Genomic DNA, 23,619 nt, shown 5'->3' with positions numbered 1-23,619 from the left:
GTTTGTGCTCCGGCCCCGGCTGACCTGCCCCGAGCATTACATGTCCCAAGCCACAGGAAGCCTCAACTTGATATGCCCTCTCCTTCGGTCAGAGCCTCCTGTCATGTCCCGGACCGGAGGTGACTTCTCTGTCCTTCTCTTGGCGCTAGCCATCCTCTTTCTTGGATTCCCACGCCAAGTAAGACTGCGAGCCCGAGGTTTGCCGTGTATACACCAGTCATGGTGAAACTTCCCTCCTGGGATAGGGATGAGAGGCTGGCACGGCGCCTGGCACATACGGAAGACCCACCGAGTGGCAGCTGTGCCCCTGTCCTCCTGCCTGTGCTAGATGGCGGGTTCCTTGAGGATGATCACCATCTTCTCTTCCTGTTCACTTCCAGAAATTCCAAGCCCCGTGTCCCTTTCATGGTAGAGCCTGGTAGGCCCCAGAGGACTTGCGTCTCGCCATCTCTCTGTGCTTTTGACTAGGTGGAGAAGCAGACATCCAGAAAGGAGAGAGAGGACAGGGAACACAGGGACGGCCTGTCCGGATCTGGCTAGGGTTAGCAGAGGACCCCTGCAGCCTTCCCTTGTCAGGGGCTGAAGTGAGGGCAGGCTGGAACTGGGGGAGGGGGTGGGAGGGGCGGAGTGGGTGTTCTCCAGCTCTGACGGCTGTCCCCCGTCCCCACTCCCGTGGCTCGCAGGCGCCAGATGGGCACCCCCTGCGTGTGTGGAAGGTGTCCACTGAGGTGGCGGCCCCTCCAGCCGTGGTGCTACACCGTGTGCTGCGGGAGAGGGCCCTCTGGGACGAGGACTTGCTGCGGGCCCAGGTGTTGGAAGCCCTGACGCCAGGCGTGGAGCTGTACCACTATGTCACCGACAGCATGGCGCCCCATCCCTGCCGCGACTTTGTGGTGCTCCGGTGAGGGCTTCTGGCTGTCGGCCTGCCGTGCGCGCAGGACCAGGGAGGTGGACTGGGAATGGACGCCGGGAACCTGACCATGTGTGTGTCCCTTCCTCACAGGATGTGGCGCTCTGACCTGCCCCGCGGCGGCTGCCTGCTAGTCTCCCAGTCCCTGGATCCGGAGCAGCCCGTGCCAGAGTCAGGGGTGCGGGCCCTGATGCTCACTTCCCAGTACCTCATGGAGCCTTGCGGCCTGGGCCGCTCCCGGCTCACTCACATCTGCCGCGCTGATCTCAGGTACCAGGCCCCTTCGGCCGCGGCACTCTCCCCACCTCTGCCCCGCGCCATCGATCCCTGGGGGCTGGGGGTGAGGCCTTCCTTCCTTCCTCCTGCCCAGGGCTCCAGGGCAGAACCCATGGCTCATGCCTGCCTGCTTCTACCTCCCCAGGGGCCGTTCTCCTGACTGGTACAACAAAGTCTTTGGGCACCTGTGTGCCATGGAAGTGGCAAAGATCCGGGACTCCTTCCCCACCCTGCAGGCAGCTGGCCCCGAGACAAAGTTGTGAGCCTCAGCTTGGCACCAGGCTGGCACCACCCAGGCCCCTCGGCACCAAGGGAGTAAGGGAGTAAGGAGAGGAGAGCAGCCCCCACGTGTTGCTTCCAGGGGCAGAGCCAGGCCCTTGCCGATCCAGCAGCCTGCTGTCCCCTTGGCTTCCTGAAGCTCCTCCACGCATACAGGGGAGGAGGAGGGGATTTCAGTGTCCCATCTCTACTCCACCTGCACCCACCAGCCTGTGTTCTGTCCTCCCAAGAGAGAGGAGTCATTTTCAGAAGCAGAAGCCTGCTGCGGCCCTCCAGGCCCACCGAGGCACCATCAGTCTGAAGCCTTGCCAGCACCCCCCACCTGCAGGGGGAAGGAGCTAGAGAGCAGTGTGTGCGTCCGGCTCTCTGCCACTCCGAGAGGCCAAGCCGTCCTTTTTGGTGCACGGGTCCCTTTGAGGTTGGCAGGAGGCTCTGGTCCTGCCTTGGGGCCTAATATTGGCCCTGAACTGGCTCTGCCAGAGAAAGCAGACTAGAGAGGATGAGCACAGGGCAGCCCCAACCACCATGAGCTGTTTTATTGGTGTAAATGCGATGCCGATTCTCATGAGGCTGATTTAAAGAGTGGGCACTACCAGCAGGCAACAGGGCAGTTTGGGGCAGCCTGGGACATGCTAGTGGGGGGCAGGGGGCTTCCTTTCTCAGGTCTCAGGAGACCAGTGACTCAGTCTCCCCGGCTCGGGCCCCCTACTTGATCTGCCACTCCCTGGTGTTCTGTGCGGCCCTTGGTCACACGCTCTTATGTCTGGAGAGCAAACGGGCTCACTGCCACCACACAGGCCAAGCAAAAGCAGATGGTAGTGAAGAGACACATATCTGTGTCCGCGTCCCTTCTCCCTGCTCTTCCTGCCTATGGTGACAGGCTGACATAAGAGCCCCGTCATCAAGCAGAGACCTGGCCCCTGCTTCCGGCAGCTGGCCAGCCAGATGGAAGGGCCGAGTCTCACCTCAGCCGGCTGGGGCTTGATCCAAACCTGATCCGTCCCACCCAGCAGCCATCTTGGCTTACGTGGAATTCCAAATGACGTTCAGATGCCAACTGGTGCTCTATTTTTCTTTCAGCTCAGTAAACTGGAGTGGGATGGGTCCCAGCCAATGTTGTAATTTTTAAGCCTATTTTATTTGTACCTATAAATACTGTACAGTCAGAATATATATATGTATTTGTATATATATATATAGATACATATATATGCACATCTATATATGCACACATATTCTATCGTGAGTATATTATAATCTGTGGGTGCGAGCAGGGGTCTGGAAAGCCCGAGGGAGCAGGGATGAGGGAGGTGGAGGGCAGGAACCATGTGACCCCTCGGCAGAACAATAAAGCATTACTAGAGATGGACTCTGGTTGTGTGACTGTCTTCCCTGAGATGATAGGCTGGGGACTGAGGGCAGGTTACAATGTGGGCTGAGTGTTAGCATCAGAAATTGTGAACATTACCAGTGTAGGATTTGGGGGGGAGGCCACAGTAGGAATGGGAGGGCCTCAGCTCTTCTCTGTGGGAGGTGATTTGGGGGTGGGGAAGGTGGCACTCCAGGAAGCCAGGGCTTGGGCAGAAGCTGCAGACCCCCCGTCCCCTGATCTGGCCAGGGCCCCCAATCGGAGTGGCGCACAAGGATGACCTCAGGCATCCTGACAGTAGCCCTAGGGAGAGATGCTCCCGGCTCTGCTTTCCTTCCTTCACCTGTCATGCACAGCCCAGGCTTCAGGATGAAGAGTGGAAACCCAGCCCCTGGAGGCTTGGAGACCCTGTTTTCCCCATAATCCAGCCTAAGAGAGGTCGGAGTGCCTGAAGGCAGCCCCTGGTCTGGCTCCAGTGGCTAGCAAAGCCCCAGGGGCGGGCTAGAAAGGCCCCCTTGTCTTTACTTCCCCACAGGAAAAGGCTCTCTTTGCCGCACTGCCGTAGCCATAAAGCTCCCGAGCTCCTAGGGGAAGCTAGAGAGGAAGCGCAGGCTTTGCGATCCAATCTATGTTTGTACCCATTGAGTGCCGTTGGGCCGCCTGGGGCAAACAAGCCCTACTGCTCTCCCTCTATTTGAACATCCGCCTCCTCGTGGGCCAAACAGGCCAGTGACATCTCGGCACAAGCCCGGCTCAGCAAGCCTTCAGTTTGGCCTGCCCCGCTCGGCCTGGACAGGTTGGGGCATCTGTCAAGTCCCACTTCTCTGTTACCTTTCATTCTCCTCTTTTGGGTTCAGTTGTCCCTACGTGCCTTTGGCCTTTCTTCACTGCTGCTGCCTGGGGACCTCAGCTAGCCTTAGGAAGGAGCACAGTGGAACAGAGGTCCTGTCAGCCCTTTGCCTGTGGGAGAACAGTGGAGACCCCCACATGTGGGTATGGGTGATGGGAGATGGCTCAAGCAGGGTTGGTGTTAAGGGACACCGGGGGAAGCTCCAGCCAGTGGTCTGAGGCAGGTAGCCAGGGGACCTTCTGGCGCAAGCACCGCCTGACCTGCTCGTGGAAGGAGGCTGGGGCGATGGGACAGAGTATAGGGTTGAGCATGCTGTCAATGGGTGAGATGAAAATGACTGCCCCGGTGATGGTTGCTAGGAAACAAATAGTCGTGTATGAGGGAGATTCTTGGAAGAGCCAGAGAATTCCTCCAAACTTTCAGCTCTGGACCCTAGCCCTGGACCAGCTGCCCAGTGTGGTTCCCCATCTCTGGCATTCGTTGCCAGAGTGGCTGAGAGTAGATGGTAGACCCGGGTTCAGAATTAGCTCCATCATTTCCTGGCTGTGATCTTACGTGACACATTTAACCAATCTGACTTCTTTTTCCTCACAGAAGATAAGGCTAATAATTACTTATATACTGCAGTGTTGTCATTAGGGTCGAATGAGCCAATGGCTATGAATGTGGCTGCACAGTGCCCAGCACATGGTGGACACGAATAAATGGTAGTCTCCCCTACCCTGCCTCCTACCCGCCTCCCCCTCACCAGTCAGCCTCTGTGCAGAGGGCTTGGGCTTGGGGGGATGGGTGGGTATGCACATTATGCTCTGCTTGGCATCGAGGCCCTGCCTACCTCCTTGGCTCTCAGACCCCCATGGCCTCAGCTGCCACCATGCTGGACACACCTCATCAGGCTCAAAACATCCCAGTGACCTTTTTGTATCCTAACTACCGATTGGTTTTCACACCACTTCCGCCTTGAGAATTTGGCTCCCTGGCCCTATCTTCCCTCTTGAAGCCCTCCTTCCTCTGCGCAAGGGGAGCTCTTCCCATTTCTTTGACCAAAGCTCCTGACCCTCTTTCCTTGCCCCTTTCACTTCTCTTCCCTCAGTCCCACCTCAACCTCGGTCATTCCTCCAAGTTCTTCCTTGGAAGAACCACCCTGCTTCACCTTTCTCGTCAGGGACCTCACTGGCGTCCATGGTTTCAGTTTATACTTCCATGCAGATGCCCCCCTCACTCCCAGAGCCCCATCACTTCCTTGAGCTCAGGCCAGTATTTCCCGCTGTAGGAGTGGGCCTCTCCACCTGGAGGCCCCCCCTGCATATCAGACTCACCAGGCCCAAGCCAAACTCACCATCTTCCCACACATAGTGTGCTCCCCCCCGCCTGCTCTATCTCTGTTAGCACTGTTGTCTTCCTGGCTCAGCTCTCCAAATCAGCCAGAACTCCTCCCTCCCTCTCACCTTCCCACGTAACCAATGCATACAGGCATCCATCCATCAGTCCAAACCCTCACACATTCTGCCATTCAACAGGTAGTCGCAGAATGCCGGCATATAAGCCAGACTCGAGGCACCGAGAATACTGTAGTGACCAAGACCAACAAGGTTCCCCATGCCTTTAGCAGCCATCCTAGTAGTTGTACAAGTGGAGGGAGGTAGACGATAAACACATACACAAGCTAACTTCAGCTATAAGGGTGGTGAAGGCAATCAAGCAGGGTAAGGCAGTGGTGACTGAGCACTTACGTCCATAGGATGATCAGGGAAGGCCTCTCTGAGGAGGTGATACGTAAGCCAAGACCTGAGGGCGGAGAATGAATCAGCCATGCAAAGATCTAAGGGGAGGAGTTCTGGGCAGAAGAAATAGCAGATACAATGGACCTGGGGTGGAGGCAAAGTTGGCGTTTTCTGGGGGTGAGCAGCTGTTTAGCACGGCTGGAATGCAGGAGCAAAGGGAGGGTAGAAGGAGAGGGCGTGGGAGAGGTAAGTAGAGGCCTGGATCATGTGGGCCTAAAGGGGAGCTAGCCACACATGCTGTCAGATCTACCCCGGCCGTGTCTCCTGTATCCAGCTTTGACCCAGTGTCTAGGGCACCCTGTTCATATTGCATGCCTTTCCACCGAGACATTAGGAAGAGTCATCACTCACCTCATTTCTCTCTTATCCTGCCCATTTCCACCTATACTTAGTACCAGGTGAATCATTCAAAAGTCAAAAAGTCAAGTATCAGCCTATGTTTTTCAGACTGTGGCATTCAGGACCCCGTGATGTGGCCTTGACCTTGTCCACCAAGTTTCTTCTTTTCACTTCCCTTCTTCGGCCATGTGCCCGACATGCTCCTTCCATTTCCTCTGCCATGAGCAGACATAGAACTGTCTTGGATTTGGAAGACCCAGGTTCAAGTCTCAGCTCTGCCACTTCTTAGCTGTGGGGCTGTGGGCAAGTTATTGAAACTTTTGGGAGCCCAGTTTCCCCATACATAAAATGAGGCTTGGAGAGATGTGCAGATTACTTAGCAACGTAGGTCAATTATTACAAGGTGTTATTACCCCCAGACTTCATCATTCTGGCAACGCCCGATGCCAGTATATCCCCACCATGAAGCTGTCCCTGAAGCTTCCAGCAAGGTTTCTTGATTCCCTCTTCTGAGTCTTCATTGCCCTTTGCATCTGTTTCTAAGCTTCCATCCTGCTTATGTCTCCTCTTAGTGTTCTTTGGGTACCAGTCACATGACCCCCATTAGCCTGGGAGCACCTGGGATCAGGATCCTAGTGAGGATCATCTCTGAGTCCTTCATAGTGCCCAGCCCAGAGAGGCAGGGAGGCCTGGTGGAGGGCATCTGGAGATATACAGAGGTGGGTTCAAGTCCTGGCTCTGCCACTTCTTAGCAGTGTGATCTAGAGCAAGCCCCTTTGCTCTCTGAGCCTCAGCATTCTCATCTGTAAAGTGGGTGTTGAGAGGAGCCCAGGCGCCTAGCACAGTGCCTAGTACACTGACAGGCCTAAAGGGAGTGTTTCATCACCACTGATTATGTTGCCTTGTTCACTCCAAGCCCTTGCTCTACAAGGTTCCCTCTACTTGGCTTGCTCTCCTTTATCTCCACCAGCTGTTCACACCCTTCCAGCCCCAGCCAGCCTTTCCTAACCAACCCACTCCCGAGCTCCTGAAGCACTTTTGGAGTGGATCACTCAAAAAGCACTTTTTGTCGCACAAAACTAACCTCAAATGGACAAGCCTGTCTCTTTGCCTAGCCTATGACATCAAGGACAGGGACCCAGTAAGAGTCATCTCTGTGGCCCCAGTGTCCAGCACAGGGTCTCAGGAGGTGTGTGCTGAATGCAGTTACGTATTTGGGTGCAGCAGCAGGGAGACATGAGAGAGCACGAGGCAGGGAGTGTGAGGGTGGGTGCACAGGAGCCCAAAGGAGCCTGGTAGAGTGGGTGCGAACTGCATCAAACCCTTCCCCTGCCTACAAGGGAACGCATGGATACTGAACTGTCTACTGTGTAGCAGCACCACGCCATGCATTTTCCCTCACATGATGTCCTTTCAACCTCTAAAGTCCCCTGTGAGGTGTTAGCACCCCCCCTTCTTCTGGACGGAGATTTCAGAGTCTGAGAAACAAGGCGACTTGCCCCGGAGTACACAAGTAAGGGACTGAATGGGGACTTCTGCCCAGACTCCTAAGCCTGTCTTCTTTCCACTGGAGCCCAGTGCAAAGGGAGAGGACACTCCTACCTCCCACTGCTGGCTTCAGTGTGTGTGTGTTGGGGGGGGGGCAGTGGGGAGTGAACTGGGAGTGGTAGGTATGAGAGCTGTTGAACAAAGGAGGAAATGTGTTTGAGGAATGCTGGCTGAAGAGTAGCCTGGCCAGGAGAGAGGGAAGAGAGCCAGGGATGGTAGGATGCACAGTGATGTAGAGACTGCCCTCATCTGCCCTCACAGCCTGCTGGGAGTTGGCCTGCTTTGCCCTGCCCTGCCTCCTGGATTTCAGCAGTGCTCCAGAGGGCCCTAGGGTGGCCTTGGGCTGCTGCCGTACCTCTAAGACAAGCAGATGGTGCCTCAATCAACGGGGAGGGCCTGGGATTGAGCAGAGACCAAGGCTGCATCTGGACTTTCATGCGTCCTTCCTCTAGAAACAATATTTAAAATTATATTTTACAACTGCATCGGTATAAAGGTAAATATTATTTGGGCTGCCCTATTCATTATATATGTGCTATTATTATACTCCTTTTCTCTTCTGATGTTAAAATAAATTAGGATGAAAACATTTTTATGGGCCCTAGATGCCAGGCCTAATATGCCTAATGATAAAGTGGCCCTGGCAGAGGGCAGCACAGAGCCCATATTAAAGTTAAAACGTTGCTGCTCAGGGGGAAGAGAGGTACTCAGGCCTGGGCCGCTGGATGCCTGACTCTACACTTCCTGTGATCTAGCATGTGCGACTTGTAAGGGCACTTCTGGCCTCCCTTGTTGGAGTGTAGACACCTCTTCTCATTTTCTAACTCCACTCCAGCTATGCTTCCTAGTCCAGGGAGGCAAGCAGGTTTCTGTCAGGGCCTCTAACTGGCTTCTGTGGCCTTGGACAAGTTCTTTGCTGTCAAATGAGAGCAATATAGCCCAGGGCTCATGACTGGGAGGCAGAGCTCCTGGGGTTCCCGGCCTTCTTTCCTCTGAATCAGCAGCTGAGTCAGTGGCTTCAGTTTGTCCGTGGAGTGGGACACATTGTCCAGGTCACCAAAAAACGCCGGCATAAACAAGTGCAGAGTAAATGGCCATGTCCTGGCCTGTGACTGCTTTATGAGGAGAGGAAGAAGAGGAGGTGGGAGGAAGGTGAGAGGGAGGGTAAGGGGGCAGGGTGCTAAGAAAGGAGGCAGGGCCCAGGGCCTATGCAACGGAGGAGGAACTACAGAAATGAAAACCAGCCTGTCTCCAGTGTGGTTGACACAGCTCACATTCCTGTTTTCTCATTACTCACAAAACCCTGAAGGTAGGGATAATTTTGAGCCCCATTTTAGAGGTGCAAAAACTAAAGCTCAGAGAGGTGAAGGAAGCTACTTGCCCAACGTTCTACTCAGCTACTTAGTACTGGAGTTAGATTTGAACAAATTGGGTCTGTGTGACTCAGTGTTGGGTGGGTGGGAAAAGATTAGTCAGCGAGGTGGGTGGGGAGAATGAGTGAGGCAAGAGCGCCTTTTCTCGTGGTTTCACTTGTCTGGGGGGCCAGGTCAGTCTCCTTACTACCTCCTGTAAAGTACGCTCGATTTGCTTCCAAAAGACCTTCAGGTGGGTATCAGCATAAGGGTAGCTAACATTTATTCAGTACCTACTATATCCAAGCACTGCTTACACAGTTTACATGCGTTTCCTCCCCTAATGCTTAGTGTGCAATTATGATGCCAAGCAGTGTTGAGCACTTTATATGCATGAGATCATTCACTTTTCACAGCAACCCTATGATTAATAGCCCCACTTTATGGATGAGAACACCTGCAACCCTGAGAGGTGAAGGGACCTACCTGAGGTCACAGAGCTAGCAAGTGGGGGAGCCTGAATTGGAAGCTTGGGCTGTCAGACTCTGAAGACCAAAGAAAGGCAGTGTTTGGGCACGGCAGTGGGCATTAGACCCAGTGGGATAAGGTTGGCAGAGTGAGGGGGCTGAAAATGGAGCCCAGCCAGAGAAGAAGCAACACGTGACCGAGACACTCTTCATCCAAAGGGTGGTGACAAGTGGTTTCTTTGTCCATGGAGGAAAGAGAGGAAGTAGGTCTAGGGGAACGACTGGAAACATTGGGCGTTGGATGGTAAGGAGCACTTCCTCATTCTGTGGCTCACTAAAGCACCGCTTACCTGGCAGCATCTTACCTGGAGACAGAGGCTGTCTAAAATGACTCCCATGAGGCCTGGAGGTTGAACCAGAATTTGGGGAGGACAGGCAAGGATTATCTGGCAAACAGCAGGGCTGAGTTCCTTTCTGGAGACCAGGTCCCAGGGACAGGTGGGAGGAACAGAAATGAGCCTGAGCCCCAAGCACCAGATTTCTTCCACCACCTGCCCCCTCCCAGGCCAGGTTTGGATCTGGCTGCATATTTGATTATTTACATCTGAGCGGCAAACTTCCTTCCTACTCTGAGGATTAGAGGCCCAACCTCTCAGAAGGCTTTGCACCCCCCATCCTCCCACAAGATAGGGAGCTGGAGGACAGTGTGCAGTGCTGTAGCATCATTGAGTTAAGTGCACCACCAGCTGAGGCCTCAGGTCACTAGGGATGGCATGGTGAAGAAGGGCAACAGGACAGCACTGTCAAACACCTTCATGCTACATAGGCTGCTTCGATCTGAATTCCACAGCAGGTCCATGTGATAAAGGCTTAGAAACTCATTTTACAGGCCAGGGAAACTGAGACTCAGGGAGTGCTAGAATGTGAGAGGAAACACGGAAGATATGCCAAGGGGCAGAGGTTTAAAGGAGGCAAGATTTCATTCTAATGGTATAGTGCAGGGGGAGCACCATTTTAAGGTAGCATTTGAGAGAAGCTAGAAGAGTAGGATGATTTGGGGAGGATGGGAGGAAGAGATCTCATGGAGGAGAGAAGAGTGTGAGCTAGAGTTGGCAGCTGGGAGAGCACAGGTCCCACCTAGTGAACTTAAGGAACTGGGTTGGCAGGTAAGTGCAGTGGAGGCAGGGAGAGTAGGGGGATGGGTCTGGAGAAGAAGCTCCCCAGAGGGTGACTTTGAATGGAATTCCCTAGGGCCTAGGCCACAGGGAGCCATTGAAGGTTTTTGAGCAGGAGAGGAGTATAATGAAAGCTATGCTTAAGGAAGATAAACCTGGCAGCATGGTGGGGTGAGGTTAGAAGGGGTACACGAAACCCAAGGAGAAAGCTGTTTCTAAGACTCCTGGAACAAGAAGTTAAAGGTCATGGACTGGGAGCCAAGAGGTGTCAGTTCTAGACCCCATACAGCCACTGAGTCCTTGTCCCTCTTCTCTTGGCCTCAGGGCTCTGATCTGCACAGTGGTTTGGGCTTTGGTTCTCCAAGGGTCCTAGAACCAAGACATCCTGTAGCTCTAACTTGCCAAGTTCCCTCCAAGAGTTCCTGGAGGAACCAACTCAAAACCTTGGTTACTCCTGCCACATGGGCCACAAGACTGAAAAGGTGAGGGTGCCTGAGGGGTGGTTAAGCAGAGGCATTACGGGCAAGTGTGCGGAGAATGGAGTCACTTACAACATAATGAAGGCCTTACAGCCCTGACACATGGAGGTGCTCAGACCATTGATAGTGTCACACTCTAGGACCCTCAGGGTAGAGGAGTTGGAGGGTTGAGCCCAGGGACACCCCTGGTGGCACTGGCTTTGTCCAGGCACCCCATGGTGATGACAGATTTTTTAGAGAGGAGAAAATCAAGGAGTTATGATGCTCGGCCATGGTGAGCACCTAGCAGGACAGGTAAGGTCTTAAAAAGACCCAGCTGGGCTCTAGAAGGAAAGTGGCACATTGCCCTAGGACTTGGCCTTGCAAACAAATGCCATTTCACTGTTAATACAAAGGCAAGGCCCAGTGTCCTCCCCTAATCCCTGTCCCCTTCCCGCCCTACCAGCTCTCATCCCAATCTACTTCCAAGTCCTCCTAGTTTGTATGGCTGGGAGTGCTTGGGCCTAGCTCACAAGTGTTGGTTCCTGGAGTTCTGGGTCTTAGCCGCAAGCAGGCAAGGGGCCTGGCAGGAAGAGGGCCTCAGAGAGGTACGGGGAGCATTGGAGCTGGTTTAGTTCACCACCCACACCACAGCCTTCTCAGGAAAGGGAGGCAGAACCAGAGTAGCCGCCTTCAGCTTAACCCAGTGGTTCTCAACTGAAAGCAATTTTTCTTTCCAGGGGATATTTGACAATGTCCAGAAATGTTTTTTGTTGTCACAACTAAGGTATAGTGGGGAGAAATGTGGTAGTGGCACCTCAAATGCCATGCAGAGGCTAAGGATACTGCTGCTCAGGCCATAGGACAGACTCCACAACAAAGAATTTCCCAACCCAGAATGTCAATAGTGCCAAGGTTGAGAAATGCTGGTCTAACTCAAATCCTTCCAGTTGCGATTTGGGTTAACTGGCTAAGGCCATTGGTACCGAAGTCTGTAAATCCAGAAAATCAAGGTTGAGAAGATAAAGGAAGATGAAAGGAAGGGCTGCGGAGAGTTGACTGTGAGCCCCCCAGCCCTACTCCCAGAGCTCTGAAGGAGGGGCCCCCAGCTTGGGTCTCTAGGTACAGAGATGAAGTGGGCATGTAGCTGAGAGAATTGTGCAGCAGGAAGCTAGAAGGTGACAAGCAAATAGGCAGGACTGAGTGCTCACCAGGGACTCAGGACTCTGCCAGACACCCCGGGAGACACAATGCCTAAGAGTCACCTCTTACAACCCCATGGCCCTTGACACCCAACTAAGCATTGCTCTGTCCACGGGTTCCTGCAAGCTTCACAGGTGCTCCACGGGACTGGCAGGATGAAGATTCTTCTCTCTGCTCTGGGGGAGTAGAAAAAACACTGCTCTGAGAATCAGGAGCCATGGAGTCTGTCACAGCTCTGTGACTTCTGAACTATGTGACCTTGAGCAAGACCCCCCCCACTCAGTGTTTCCTCTAAGCCCACCCAGTGTAAGTAGAGACATGGTCTAGGGACCTAAAGCAGGGTCTGTCCTCCACACCCCCACCACTTCCAGGGGATAGACTTGGGGACTTCTGGGCCCCTGTTCTCTGGGAAGAAACTCCTGTCCCTCTCTTGGTTGCAGATAGGTCTATGCTTACACACACACGCTTACAGACATGTGTACTATACACACATGCTCATGTGTGCACACACACAGTCACCAGATTCTTTGCTCCCTGGCTGGAGCAAATGTGGGGAAAAAGGAGGACAGGATTAAGAATTTACAGAAAGGTGAGTTCCTTACAAGAAACTCAGCTCAGAAAGGTATCCAGGAGCAGCTGGATGAGGTTATTGCCATCCAACATCCTGCGGGAGGCAAGCCTCAGCAAGTGGGTACAGCACGTGGGCACTGCCCAGGCAGGAGGCCTATCTCCAAGATGGGGTACAGACAGAGCTGTGGTCTCCAATCAGCCTTTCCCTGAATTGCTGTCCTTATCCTGGACAGCCTCGAAGAAAACATCATGGAGTTGCCCTGATAGTGGGGCCAAAGAATTTTTTGAACATCTGAGGTGAAGTCTCCTTCCAAGGGTGGGCCTTGCGAGGCCCTCAGCCTTGCTTTGTTCTGGTTTATCCAAACACAAGAGGTGACTGCCAGCAACCAAAGCATGAATTGGTCTCACTATTTTACTGTTCATGGGGTGCTGAGGCTATACAGTCAAGGTGACATGTGCCACCCAGGGAAGAGACCCATACACGATTTGAGGTCATTGAGAATAGACAACACACACACCAGGCTCAAGTGGCATGACTCTTACTTGCAGCAAGAGAGGAGAAAGTGCACAATACCCAGCCCCTTGCAGAGTGTTGGATCCCCCATGCCAGAGGATCTGTTTTATAGCTGGCAGCATGACTGCAGGTGCCCCACTTCATGCTTTGGTGGAAGGACTTGATCCTATCCCCTGTGGGGTCTGAAATACAGAAAGCTGGGGGCAGGCTTGAGGGCCACTGATGTGGGAGCTTAAGCAGAACACATGAGTAGGCATCAAGCCCAGAACAGGGAGAGATAGTCCCTCACAAGGCTAGAAGCCCAGTGCAATGTTCTAGGCCCAAGGCCCAGTGGAGGTAGGGGGAAATGGAGGGTGAGGGGTGGAAGACTGCAGGAGACTGCCTTTCCCAACAGTCACTGAGGCTTTTCTTGACTCCTTTCCATCTCCTTCCCACTCCCATAAGGAAAGAAGCTACTCACAGACACTCCAGGGAAAGGGCCTGAAAGAGCCAGGGAGAGGGCACCACAAGGGCCCCAAAAGACAGAGCAGAGTCTAGGACAAGGGCAGGACTGGGCATGGGGCTTACCTGGGCAGTGGGTGTGCTCAAGGGTTAAGGAGGACTGGCTTGAGTTAAAAAGCAAGCGTCAAAGAGCAAATCTAATTTAAGTGAGAAATACATGGCAAATTCCTAGTTGGCCATGAAAGACACAGACCTTTTTCTCTGGTGAGTCTTCCCAAGGAGGATTAATTTTTCTAAAAGTTACTTTTGCCCTAAGGGTATTGCCTCCTTATAACAACCGCTCCTCCAAAGGGGCCAGTCAGCCCACCAAATGCCCAGGGTTGCCAAGGGAACAAGTGAGAGTGGTGATGGTTCTCTTGGTCTTAGACCAAGAGTGAGGACTAAAGTCTTGGTCATCTTTGTTAAGGAAGGACTTGGTAAGGTCTGGGACAGAAAGCAGTAACAGATGTCCCTTCAGACCTGACCAGTAATCCCTAGGATCAGAGACAAGTGTAATTCTTGGGTACAAGGTCACTTATAACTGAGGGCTGAACACACTTCCCTTTCTTCTGGCCTCTGCCAAAGGCTAATAACCAGTGGCCAGTAAACGTGGGCTCCAAACAATACCAAGGCCACCCCAAGCTCAAGTTTCTTTCTGGGCTGGGTTCCCAATCTCCCCTCTTACCCAGCCAAACAGCTGAACATTTCCATCTTTCTCTAGCTCCCAAAGCCTCACCCCATCCCTACTCCCTAACAACCAGGCTCCAACCAGGAAACCCAGCACTCACACCTTTCTCAGTTCTGACAAACCTTTGAAAGCCTTGGGAGTAATAGGGTGGACTGAGTTGTCAAAAAGAAGCTGTTAAGCAAAGAAAGGTGCTGGGGTACCTTATAATAGCCAATGCTCTCGTGCCCCAGAGAAGCCCAGGGCTCAAGGGAGGAACCAGATCCCCATGTGTTGTCTCTGGCTCCATTGACTCTCCCAGATTCCAGTATTTCTATCTGGGCCTGCCAGATATCTCATTCCCTTCCTTCCAGCAAAACACATGGGGCTTCACTAAGTCAAGCAGGATCTGCAGTGGGGCCTGCACTGAGGAAGGTAAATGGGCTTTGCAGGAACTTGGTCTACTTTCACCATGCCCTGAAAATTGGTTTGATTATCTGCAGCAACTATCAATAATTGGCAGCTCCATCTTTCCAGTTGCTCAGGCCAAAAGCCTATCTTTCTTGCATACCCCACATTCAATCCAAGTTCTGTTGGTTCTCCTTTCAAAATCCATCCAGAAACTTCCTGCTCCCTTACCACACCCACTGATCCCACCCTAGTCCTTGCTAACATCATCTCTCCCCTGGGTGATTGCAAGAGCCTCTCAACTGGCCTGCCTATTTCCACCCTAGCCTCCTACACAATTCATTCTCAATATAGAAATTAGAAAGACCATTTGCTCAAAACTCCAATGGCTTCTGATTTGCTCAAGTCTTTGTGATGGTCTACAAGGCCCTGCCCAAGTTTGCCCCTTGTTACCTTTCTAACCACGTCTGCTACTTCCCCCTCATTTTATCTGCATTGGCCACACTGACCACCTTGTTCTCCCTTGTCAGGCCTGCTCCTGCCTTGGTGTCCTTACATTGCCTAACTCCCCAGATACTGGCAAAGCTTTCTCTCTTACCTCCTTGGAGTTCTTACTCAAATATCAGTGAAGCTTTCTTTTTTTTAAAATATTTTGTTTATTTATTTGAGAGATAGAGTGAGTGAGAGAGAGCACATGAGCAGAGGCAGAAGGAGAGGGAGAAGAAGCCTCCCCTCTGAGCAGGGAGCCCGATGTGGGGCTCGATCCCAGGACCCTGAGATCATGACCTGAGCAGACGTTTAACCAACTGAGCCACTCAGACACCCCATCAGTGAAGCTTTCTGTGGCCACATATTTGAGATGGCAATGTATACCCCATCCTTGGCCCAACACTCCTTATGTGATTTTTCTGCTTTAACACCATCTGACATACTATGTCATTGATGAATTTCATATATTGCCTGTCCCTCCCCACTCAGCAGAAGCCCCACTAAGGGCAGAGATGTTCGATAGGTTTGGTCTCTGCTGTATCACCATAATCAGGACAGTAGTTAGTACACACTCAATGAATAAGCATTGAATGATTAGCAGTGAAACCCTTCAAGTCAAGCTGGGAAACCCTACCCTTCTTCAGTTGGATTGGTGCCCAGGTGGAAGCATCTTCAACATGGGTTGTGAGTCCATCAGAGCAAGGACTATGCCCATCTGATGCAGGACCTGGCACTTTGTATGTACCCAGTGTTTGATCAATGAACAGATACTAGGGCAAGTTGATAGGCAAATATGAAGTGACTAAAAAGTGGTTTCTCCTCTTTGGTAATATGTTTGCATTTCAAAGGAGACCTCTCAAAACACAATGTTTCAACCCCAAGGGTGGAAACTCAGGCCCTGCAGCCACCTCAAAGAATGACTCTTGGAAAAAGTGAGGTTTGAGGTACTCCTTGAATTTCACTCCAGCCCCCAAGCTCATATCTCTTATCCTACATTCACTCATTTAACAAAGATTCCTTGAGTACTTATTTTATATCAGGTTCTAGGAAGGCTAGGGTTCTGCCCACAAGGAAGCTCATCCAAACCTTAACTTTGGCCTTTTTTTCTAGTGTCTTTCTTTTCCCCACTTCCAAACTCTGAGACTCAGAAGGAAGGAGAGGGAAATGGACCCAGAGAGACAAGAGATGCATCACCTGCATGGTGGCCAGGACGCCCCAGTGCCCTTCTATGGAGATGGGTGAGTCTTCAGGCTTTTCCTTCCATAGAGGCACTACAGCAGCTTATGGGTAAGGCCCCAGTGGAGTAGAACCTGACACTGACACACGCTGCCTGTGGGCCAAATGGGGGCCACCTGAGCAGGGGGATGGCCCTCCTGAGCTTCTTAGCAGACATTGTTTTTTTTTTTTTTTTTTCAAATTAGTGAACAGTGCTGAATTAGTAGGATGGACTTGCCCAGTGTATTGGCCTCACTACTGTGTGTGGGCTACAGCATCACTGGATGCCAATAAGCTAAGAATGATCAGCCATTCTTACTAAAGCAGGATAGAGTATCTTATATAATGTCTGCTGTTCAATTTCAAGTCCGTTTGTTTGACACACAGAACCTGGAGCATTCTGAGGGTTTCCTAACAAAAGCTTCCATATAGTTGACACTTGAACATATGGGGATTAGGGGCATCGATCCCCCACATAGTCAAAAATTCATGTATAACTTTTGACTCCCCCAAAACTTTACTAATAGCTTACTGTTGAGTGGAAGCCTTGCTGATAACATAAACAGTTAGTTAACATATTTTGTATGTTGTATGTATTATATACTATAAACTGTATTCTTACAATAAAGTAAGCTAGTGAAAAGAAAATGTTATTAAAAATCATAAGGAAGAGAAAATACACTCACAGTATTGTACTGTAAAAAAAATCTGCATATGGGTCACCAGGGTGGCTCAGTCAGTTAAGCGTCTGCCTTCGGCTCAGGTCATGATTCCAACGTCCTGGGGTCGAGTCCTATTTTGGGTTCCCTGCTCAGCGGGGAGTCTGTTTCTCCCTCCCCCTGCTCTTGAGCTCTCTCTCACTCTCTCTCTCTCACTCTCAAATAAATAAATAAAATCTTTTTTAAAAATCCACATATAAGTGGACCCATGCAGTTCAAACCCACGTTGTTCAAGGGTTAACTGTACTTGCTGTTGCTCCTTCATTCCCTCTTTCTTTCTATCCTTCTCTTTCTTAAAATCTCTTTCTCCTTCTCTGCTGTTCTTTCTGTCCCATCTTTCCATCCAGCATTCACTGAGAACTGGCAAGCCTTGTGCTGGGCTCTGGGCCCAGAGTTGAATAAAGCTGAGACCCTGCCTACAAGGAGCTAAAAATCTCATGCAAGAGACAAATATAGAAATCATTTCAATACATGGCCATTACTGACAGGCACAGCCGGGAGAGTGAGTGATGAGTAAGGGTGGGGGTAGCCATAGTAAGTTTCCTGGAGGAGGCACAAGTATAAGAGTCCTCAAAGATTAAGTACGAATTAGGCAATGGAAGGGCCAAGGAAGGCATTTGAGTTGAGAGGACAGCATTAGTGAACATACGGGAGCTGGAGGTGCAGGCAAGCACTAGGTTCCAGACACCTGTCAAGCCAGTGCTCCTCAAACTGTGTTCTGCTGAACACAATGTCCTGTGAGAAAGTTGGTAGAGAGGAGGGTTTTGGTGAGCCTCAGTACACATTATTATAGTACAGGTGCTGATCTGTCCTGTAGTAAAGACACCTGCTTTACTTTGTTGAACTCAGTATCCTCTTAACTTATTTACCTTTGAGGCCCCTTTTGTCACAAGATCCCAGTGATCATCCCAGGCCACAGAGTTTGAGAAATGCTGCCATAAACATGAGGGAACGAGCAGAGGGTTTCAGTCTGGGAGTGATGAGATTGAGCCTGTTTTAGAAGGCTCACTCTGGACACTGAGTGGGTCATGGACTGGAGAGGGAGAGAAAAACTGCAGGGAGATCAGAAGAGACCACTGCAATCACCCAGGCAAAAGAATCGAGAGTTCCATCCATAGCAAGGATGCAGCAGGGGTGATGGATGGCACTGAAGCCTGTATCATCTTTGAATTGGGTGCAGTCCATGTGCCCTAAAGCTTGCTCACAGACTAATACTGAGCCCCTTCAGTCAGCCTAGTCTCACTGTAAGTCTGTCTGCACTCCCCACCCAGCCCCAGTCACCCTCCCAGCCCCGACTCCTCCCGACTGCCAAGGATACCAGTGTGCTGGCACTTACGAAGGTTGGGTTCCTGGCTTCTTTCCACCTTAAAACCTTAAAAGGCTGAGGTCTCACAAGGCTTATACTCCTCAATTCCATTTCTCCCTAATGGGATTTGCAGCCTGAGCAGACCTGGCACCAAGCTCCCTTCTCTTTTATGAAGCATTTTAAGACTTTCCACTGGAGGGACTTTGTTGAGAAGGCTGGCTAGACTGGTGGAAGCAATGAAAGAGTGAGGAGGGGGGTGCAAATAACAGCTCTTCACCCCATGGATCAGCCTTACTTCCTCACCCCAGCCAAATGCAATTTCAAGATTGCAGATGGAAACACTCTGACAGACTATTTCTGTGGGTAATGGTGATAAGCAGCTTTGCCCACATGGACACACACTATGTACACCGAACAAGGCCCCCAGGCCTATAGGTACTTGGGCTGCCCCAAGTGTTCAAAAAAGGAAACATGTAGCCAGTGACCCTTATTTACTCACACAGAGGCTCTCTCTCTCTCTCTTTCTCTTTCTCTCTTTCTCTCTCTCTCTCTCTCTCTCTCTCACACACACACACACACACGGGTACATGGCATTTTGACCTGGTTACTTTGATGCATCCATTTGGACACCGGGAACACTTTGTTCTGACTGCTTTAATGTGGTGGATTTGATAGATCTTTTTAAAAGGCCTAAAATTAAACCAGTAAACTTTCAGCTTTAAAAAAAAATGATTATTATTATCAAGTGCTATTTGAAAAGGACATCTCAAGGTAGATCCTGTAATTTGGTAATGGTGGTGAATAATTCGCTTAAACTGTAGTTTAAAAGTTAAAAAATGAGTGTAATAAAAATAACTATAATAATCTGTTACTAGTTACACAATATAAAAACATGTAACTTTTAACAGTAATAACCAAAATGTGAGGGGAAGAGAAATAAAAGTTTAAAGTTTAGAAGTTCTATTAAAATTAAGTTGTTATCAGCTTAAAATAGGGTGTTATAATTTTAAGATATTTTATGTAAGCCTCAGGGTAACCACAAGGGAAAAACCTGTAGCAATTACACAAAAGAACATGATAAAGAAGTCAAAGCATACTAACACCAAAAGACATCAAAACATGAAAAAAGACAGGAGAACCTCCTATTGAAAGACACAGAAAGGTTGGATAGATTCTTTAAAAAGAGCTAAAGAGGTACTGCTGACAAGAAACTCACTTTTGCCTTAAAGACACACATAGTGAAGAGATGGGAGAAGTCTTTTCAAGGAAAAGGTTACAACAACAACAACAACAAAATCAAAACAGAGGTAGATATATCAGAAAAAATGGACTTTAAAAATAATAAAAAGAGGAAAGAAGGCCATTATGTAATAAAAAAGGGATTAATACATCAAGAACATAAAACAATTATAAATATTTATGAACCCAACATCGGAGCATCTAAATATATAAAGCAAAAACTAACAGAGCTAAAAGGAGAAATAAACACTAAAACAATAATAGTTGGAGACCTTAATATCACACTCCCAACAATGGATAGGTCATCCAGACAAAGAATTAATAGGGAAACAGTGGATTTGACACACTATAGAATATATGGGCCTAACAGATCTATACAAAACATTCTATACAGAAATGGCAGAATACACATTCTTCTCAAGTGCACATTGGACCATACATTAGGCCATAAAACAAACAAGTCTTAGTAAACTCAAAAAGATAGGAATCATACCAAGTATCTTCTCTGACCACAATGGCACAAAACAAGGAATCAATAACAAGAGGAAAACTAGAAAATTTATGAACACATGAAAATTAAACAACACTCTTCTGGAACAACCAATGGACCAAAAAAGAAATTAAAGGGGAAATAAAAGTTTTTTGAGACAAATGAAAATGGAGATACAACATACCGGAACTTACGGGATGCAGCAAAAGCAGTTCCAAGGGGAAAGTTCAGAGCATCAACACCTACATTAAGAAGCAAGAAAGAGCCCCCCAAACAACCTAACTCTATATGTTAAGGAAATCGAAAAAGAACAAACTGAGCCCAAAGTTAAGAGAAGAATGAAAATAATAAAGATTAGAGCAAAAATAAATGAATAGAGAACAACAACAACAAAAAAAAATAAAGAAGATTAAACAAGCTAAGAGCTGGTTCTTTGAAAAGATAAACAGAATTGACAAACTCTTGACTAACCAAGGGAAAAAGAGAGAAAAATCCAAATCAACAAAATCATAAATGGAAAAGGACACATTATAACTGATACCACAGAAATACAATGGATTATAAGAGAATACTATGGACAAATATATGTCAACAAACTGGAAAACCTAGAAGAAATGAAAAAATTCTTAGAAACATACAACTTACCAAGACTGAATCATGAAGAAATAGAAAATCTGAATAGGCCAATTACTAGTAAGGAGATTGAATCAGTAATAAAAAAATCTCCCAACAAAAAGAAGCACAGGACCAGATGGCTTCACTGGTGAATTTTACAAACGTTTAAAGAAGAATTAACACCAAATCTTCTCAAACTCTTGCAAAAAATCAAAGAGGAGGAAACTCTCCCAAATTCATTTTATAAGGCCAGCATTACCCTGATTCCAAAACCAGAAGAGAAAACTACTAGAAAAAAACCAACAACAAAACAATAAGAAACAAAACAAACAAACAAAAACAATTACAGGTTTATATCCCTAATGAGTATAGATGCAAAAAATCTCAACAAAATACTAGCAAACTGAATTTAGCACACATTAAAAGAAACATTCACCGTGGTCAACTTGGATTTATCCCTGGGATGCAACATATGTAAATCAATCACATTAATAGAATAAAAGAATCATAAGATCATCTCAGTAGATACAGAAAAAGCATTTGACAAAATTCAACATCCATTCATATAAAACTCTTCACAAATTAGTCATGGAACGAACATATCTCAACATAATAAAGGCCATATGTGACAAGCCCACAGCTAATTCATTATCAATGGTGAAAGTTTGAAAGCTTTTCTTCTAAGATCAGGTATACGACAAAGGTGCTCACTCTCACCACTCCTATTCAACATAGTACTGAAAGTCCTAGCTACAGCAACCAGCCAAGAAAAAGAAATTAAAGGATCAGAATAGGAAAGGAAGAAGTAACATTGTCTCTATTTGCAGATGACATACTTTTAAATATAGAAAATCCTTTAAGACTTAACCAAAATAACCCACAAACTGTTAGATCTAATCAATGAATTCAATACAGTCGTAGGATACAAAATTAACTACAAAAATCAGTAGCATTTCTATACACTAACAACAAAATTTCTAAAAGTGAAAAAAATTGACCCTATTTACAATAGCATCAAAAACCATAATATACTGGGCGCCTGGGTGGCTCAGTCGTTAAGCGTCTGCCTTCAGCTCAGGTCATGATCCCAGGGTCCTGGGATCGAGCCCCACATCGGGCTCCCTGCTTGGCGGGAAGCCTGCTTCTCCCTCTCCCACTCCCCCTGCTTGTGTTCCCTCTCTTGCTGTCTCTGTCAAATAAATAAATAAAATTAAAAAAAAAAACAAACCATAATATACTTAGAAATAAATTCAACCAAGGAGATGAAAGATCTCTACTCTGAAAACTACAAGACACTGATGAAAGAAATCAAAGAAAACACAAATAAATGGAAAGATATCCTGTGTTCATGGGATGGAAGAATTAATATTGTTAAAATGTCAATACTACCAAAAGCCATCTATAGATTCAATGCAATTTCTATCAAGTGTTCAATGGCATTTTTTACATAGGTATAACAACACTCCTAAGATTTATATGGAGCCACAAAAGACCCCCTAAACCGAAAAAATCCTAAGAAAGAAAAACAAAGCTAGAGACATAGCATTTCCTGATTTAAAGCTATACTCATCAAAACAGTGTGGTACTACCATAAAAACAAACAAATGGACCAATGGAACAGAATCAAGATGCCAGAAATAAACCCAAGTATGCTCAGCCAACTAATACTTGACAAGAGAACCGAGAATACTCAATGGAGAAAAGAAAGTCTTTTCTTTTTGTTTTTTTAAAGACTTTATTTATTTATTTGACAGAGAGACACAGCTAGAGAGGGAACACAAGCAGGGGGAGTGGGAGAGGGAGAAGCAGGCTTCTGGCCAAGCAGGGAGCCCGATGTGGGGCTCAATCCCAGGACCCTGGGATCATGACCTGAGCTGAAGGCAGACACTTAACGACTGAGCCACCCAGGCACCCCAGTACATCAGTAGTTTTTGATGTAGTGTTCAATGATTCATTGGAGCACTGGGTTTTATATGTAAGTGATGAAGGCAGACACTTAATGACCGAGCCACCCAGGCGCCCCAAGAAAGTCTTTTCAATAAATGGTGTTCTGATAATTGGATATTCATATGTAAAAAAATGAAACTGGACCCTTATCTTACACCACCTAAAAATTAACTTGAAATGGATTAAAGACTTAAATGTAAGATCTGAAACCATGAAAGTCCTAGAAGAAAACTTAAGGCTCCTTGACATGGGTCTTGGTGATGATTTTTTGGATATGACACCTAAAGCACAAGAAACAGAATAAAAAATAAACACATGGGACTACATCAAACTAAAAATTTCCTGCACAGCAAAAGAAACCATCAACAAAGTAAAAAGACAACCTATGGAATGGAAAAAAAAAATTGCAAACCATATATCTGATAAGGGGTTAATATCCAAAATATATAGACTCATACAGAGCACTGAATAATGTATAATAATGTATAGAATTGTTGAATCACTATATTGTACACCTCAAAATAATGTAACACTGTATGTTAACTATACTGGAATTAAAATTTTAAAAATTAAACTAAAAACATAAAGAACTCATACAACTCAGTAGTTAAAACAAACAAACTAACCAACTAAACACTGGGCAATGGATCTGAACATTTTTTCTTTTTTTTTAAGATTTTATTTACTTATTTGACAGAAAGAGACACAGCGAGAGAGGGAGCACAAGCAGGGGGAGTGGGAGAGGGAAAAGCAGGCTTCCCATGGAGCAGGGAGCCCGACGAGGGGCTCAATCCCAGAACCTTGGGGTCAGGACCTGAGCTGAAGGCAGACGCTTAACGACTGAGCCACCCAGGCACCCCAAATATTTTTTCAAAGAAGACATAAGATAGGCTAACAGGTACATGAAAGCAATGCTCAACATCACTAGTCATTAGGGAAATGCAAATTAAAAC

At 48.3% G+C, this 23,619-nt stretch overlaps 1 protein-coding gene across 1 annotated transcript in view; it reads left to right on the top strand.

The window, feature by feature from the left end:
• Positions 1–2,826, top strand: part of STARD8 (StAR related lipid transfer domain containing 8) — a 41,102-nt gene extending 38,276 nt beyond the window's left edge. The window contains exons 12-14 of the mRNA XM_032393874.1: positions 684–901; positions 1,004–1,180; positions 1,332–2,826. Coding sequence (XP_032249765.1) covers positions 684–901; positions 1,004–1,180; positions 1,332–1,449 — 513 coding nt within the window. The 3' untranslated portion in view covers positions 1,450–2,826. The remainder of the gene's footprint in view (positions 1–683; positions 902–1,003; positions 1,181–1,331) is intronic.
• Positions 2,827–23,619: the final 20,793 nt, after the last annotated feature.

This window comes from Phoca vitulina, unplaced genomic scaffold (genome assembly GCF_004348235.1).
Source record: "Phoca vitulina isolate PV1807 unplaced genomic scaffold, GSC_HSeal_1.0 scaffold77, whole genome shotgun sequence".
NCBI lineage: Eukaryota > Metazoa > Chordata > Mammalia > Carnivora > Phocidae > Phoca > Phoca vitulina.
Note: the sequence above shows the minus strand (reverse complement) of the source record. Positions and strands in the feature narration are given on the sequence as shown.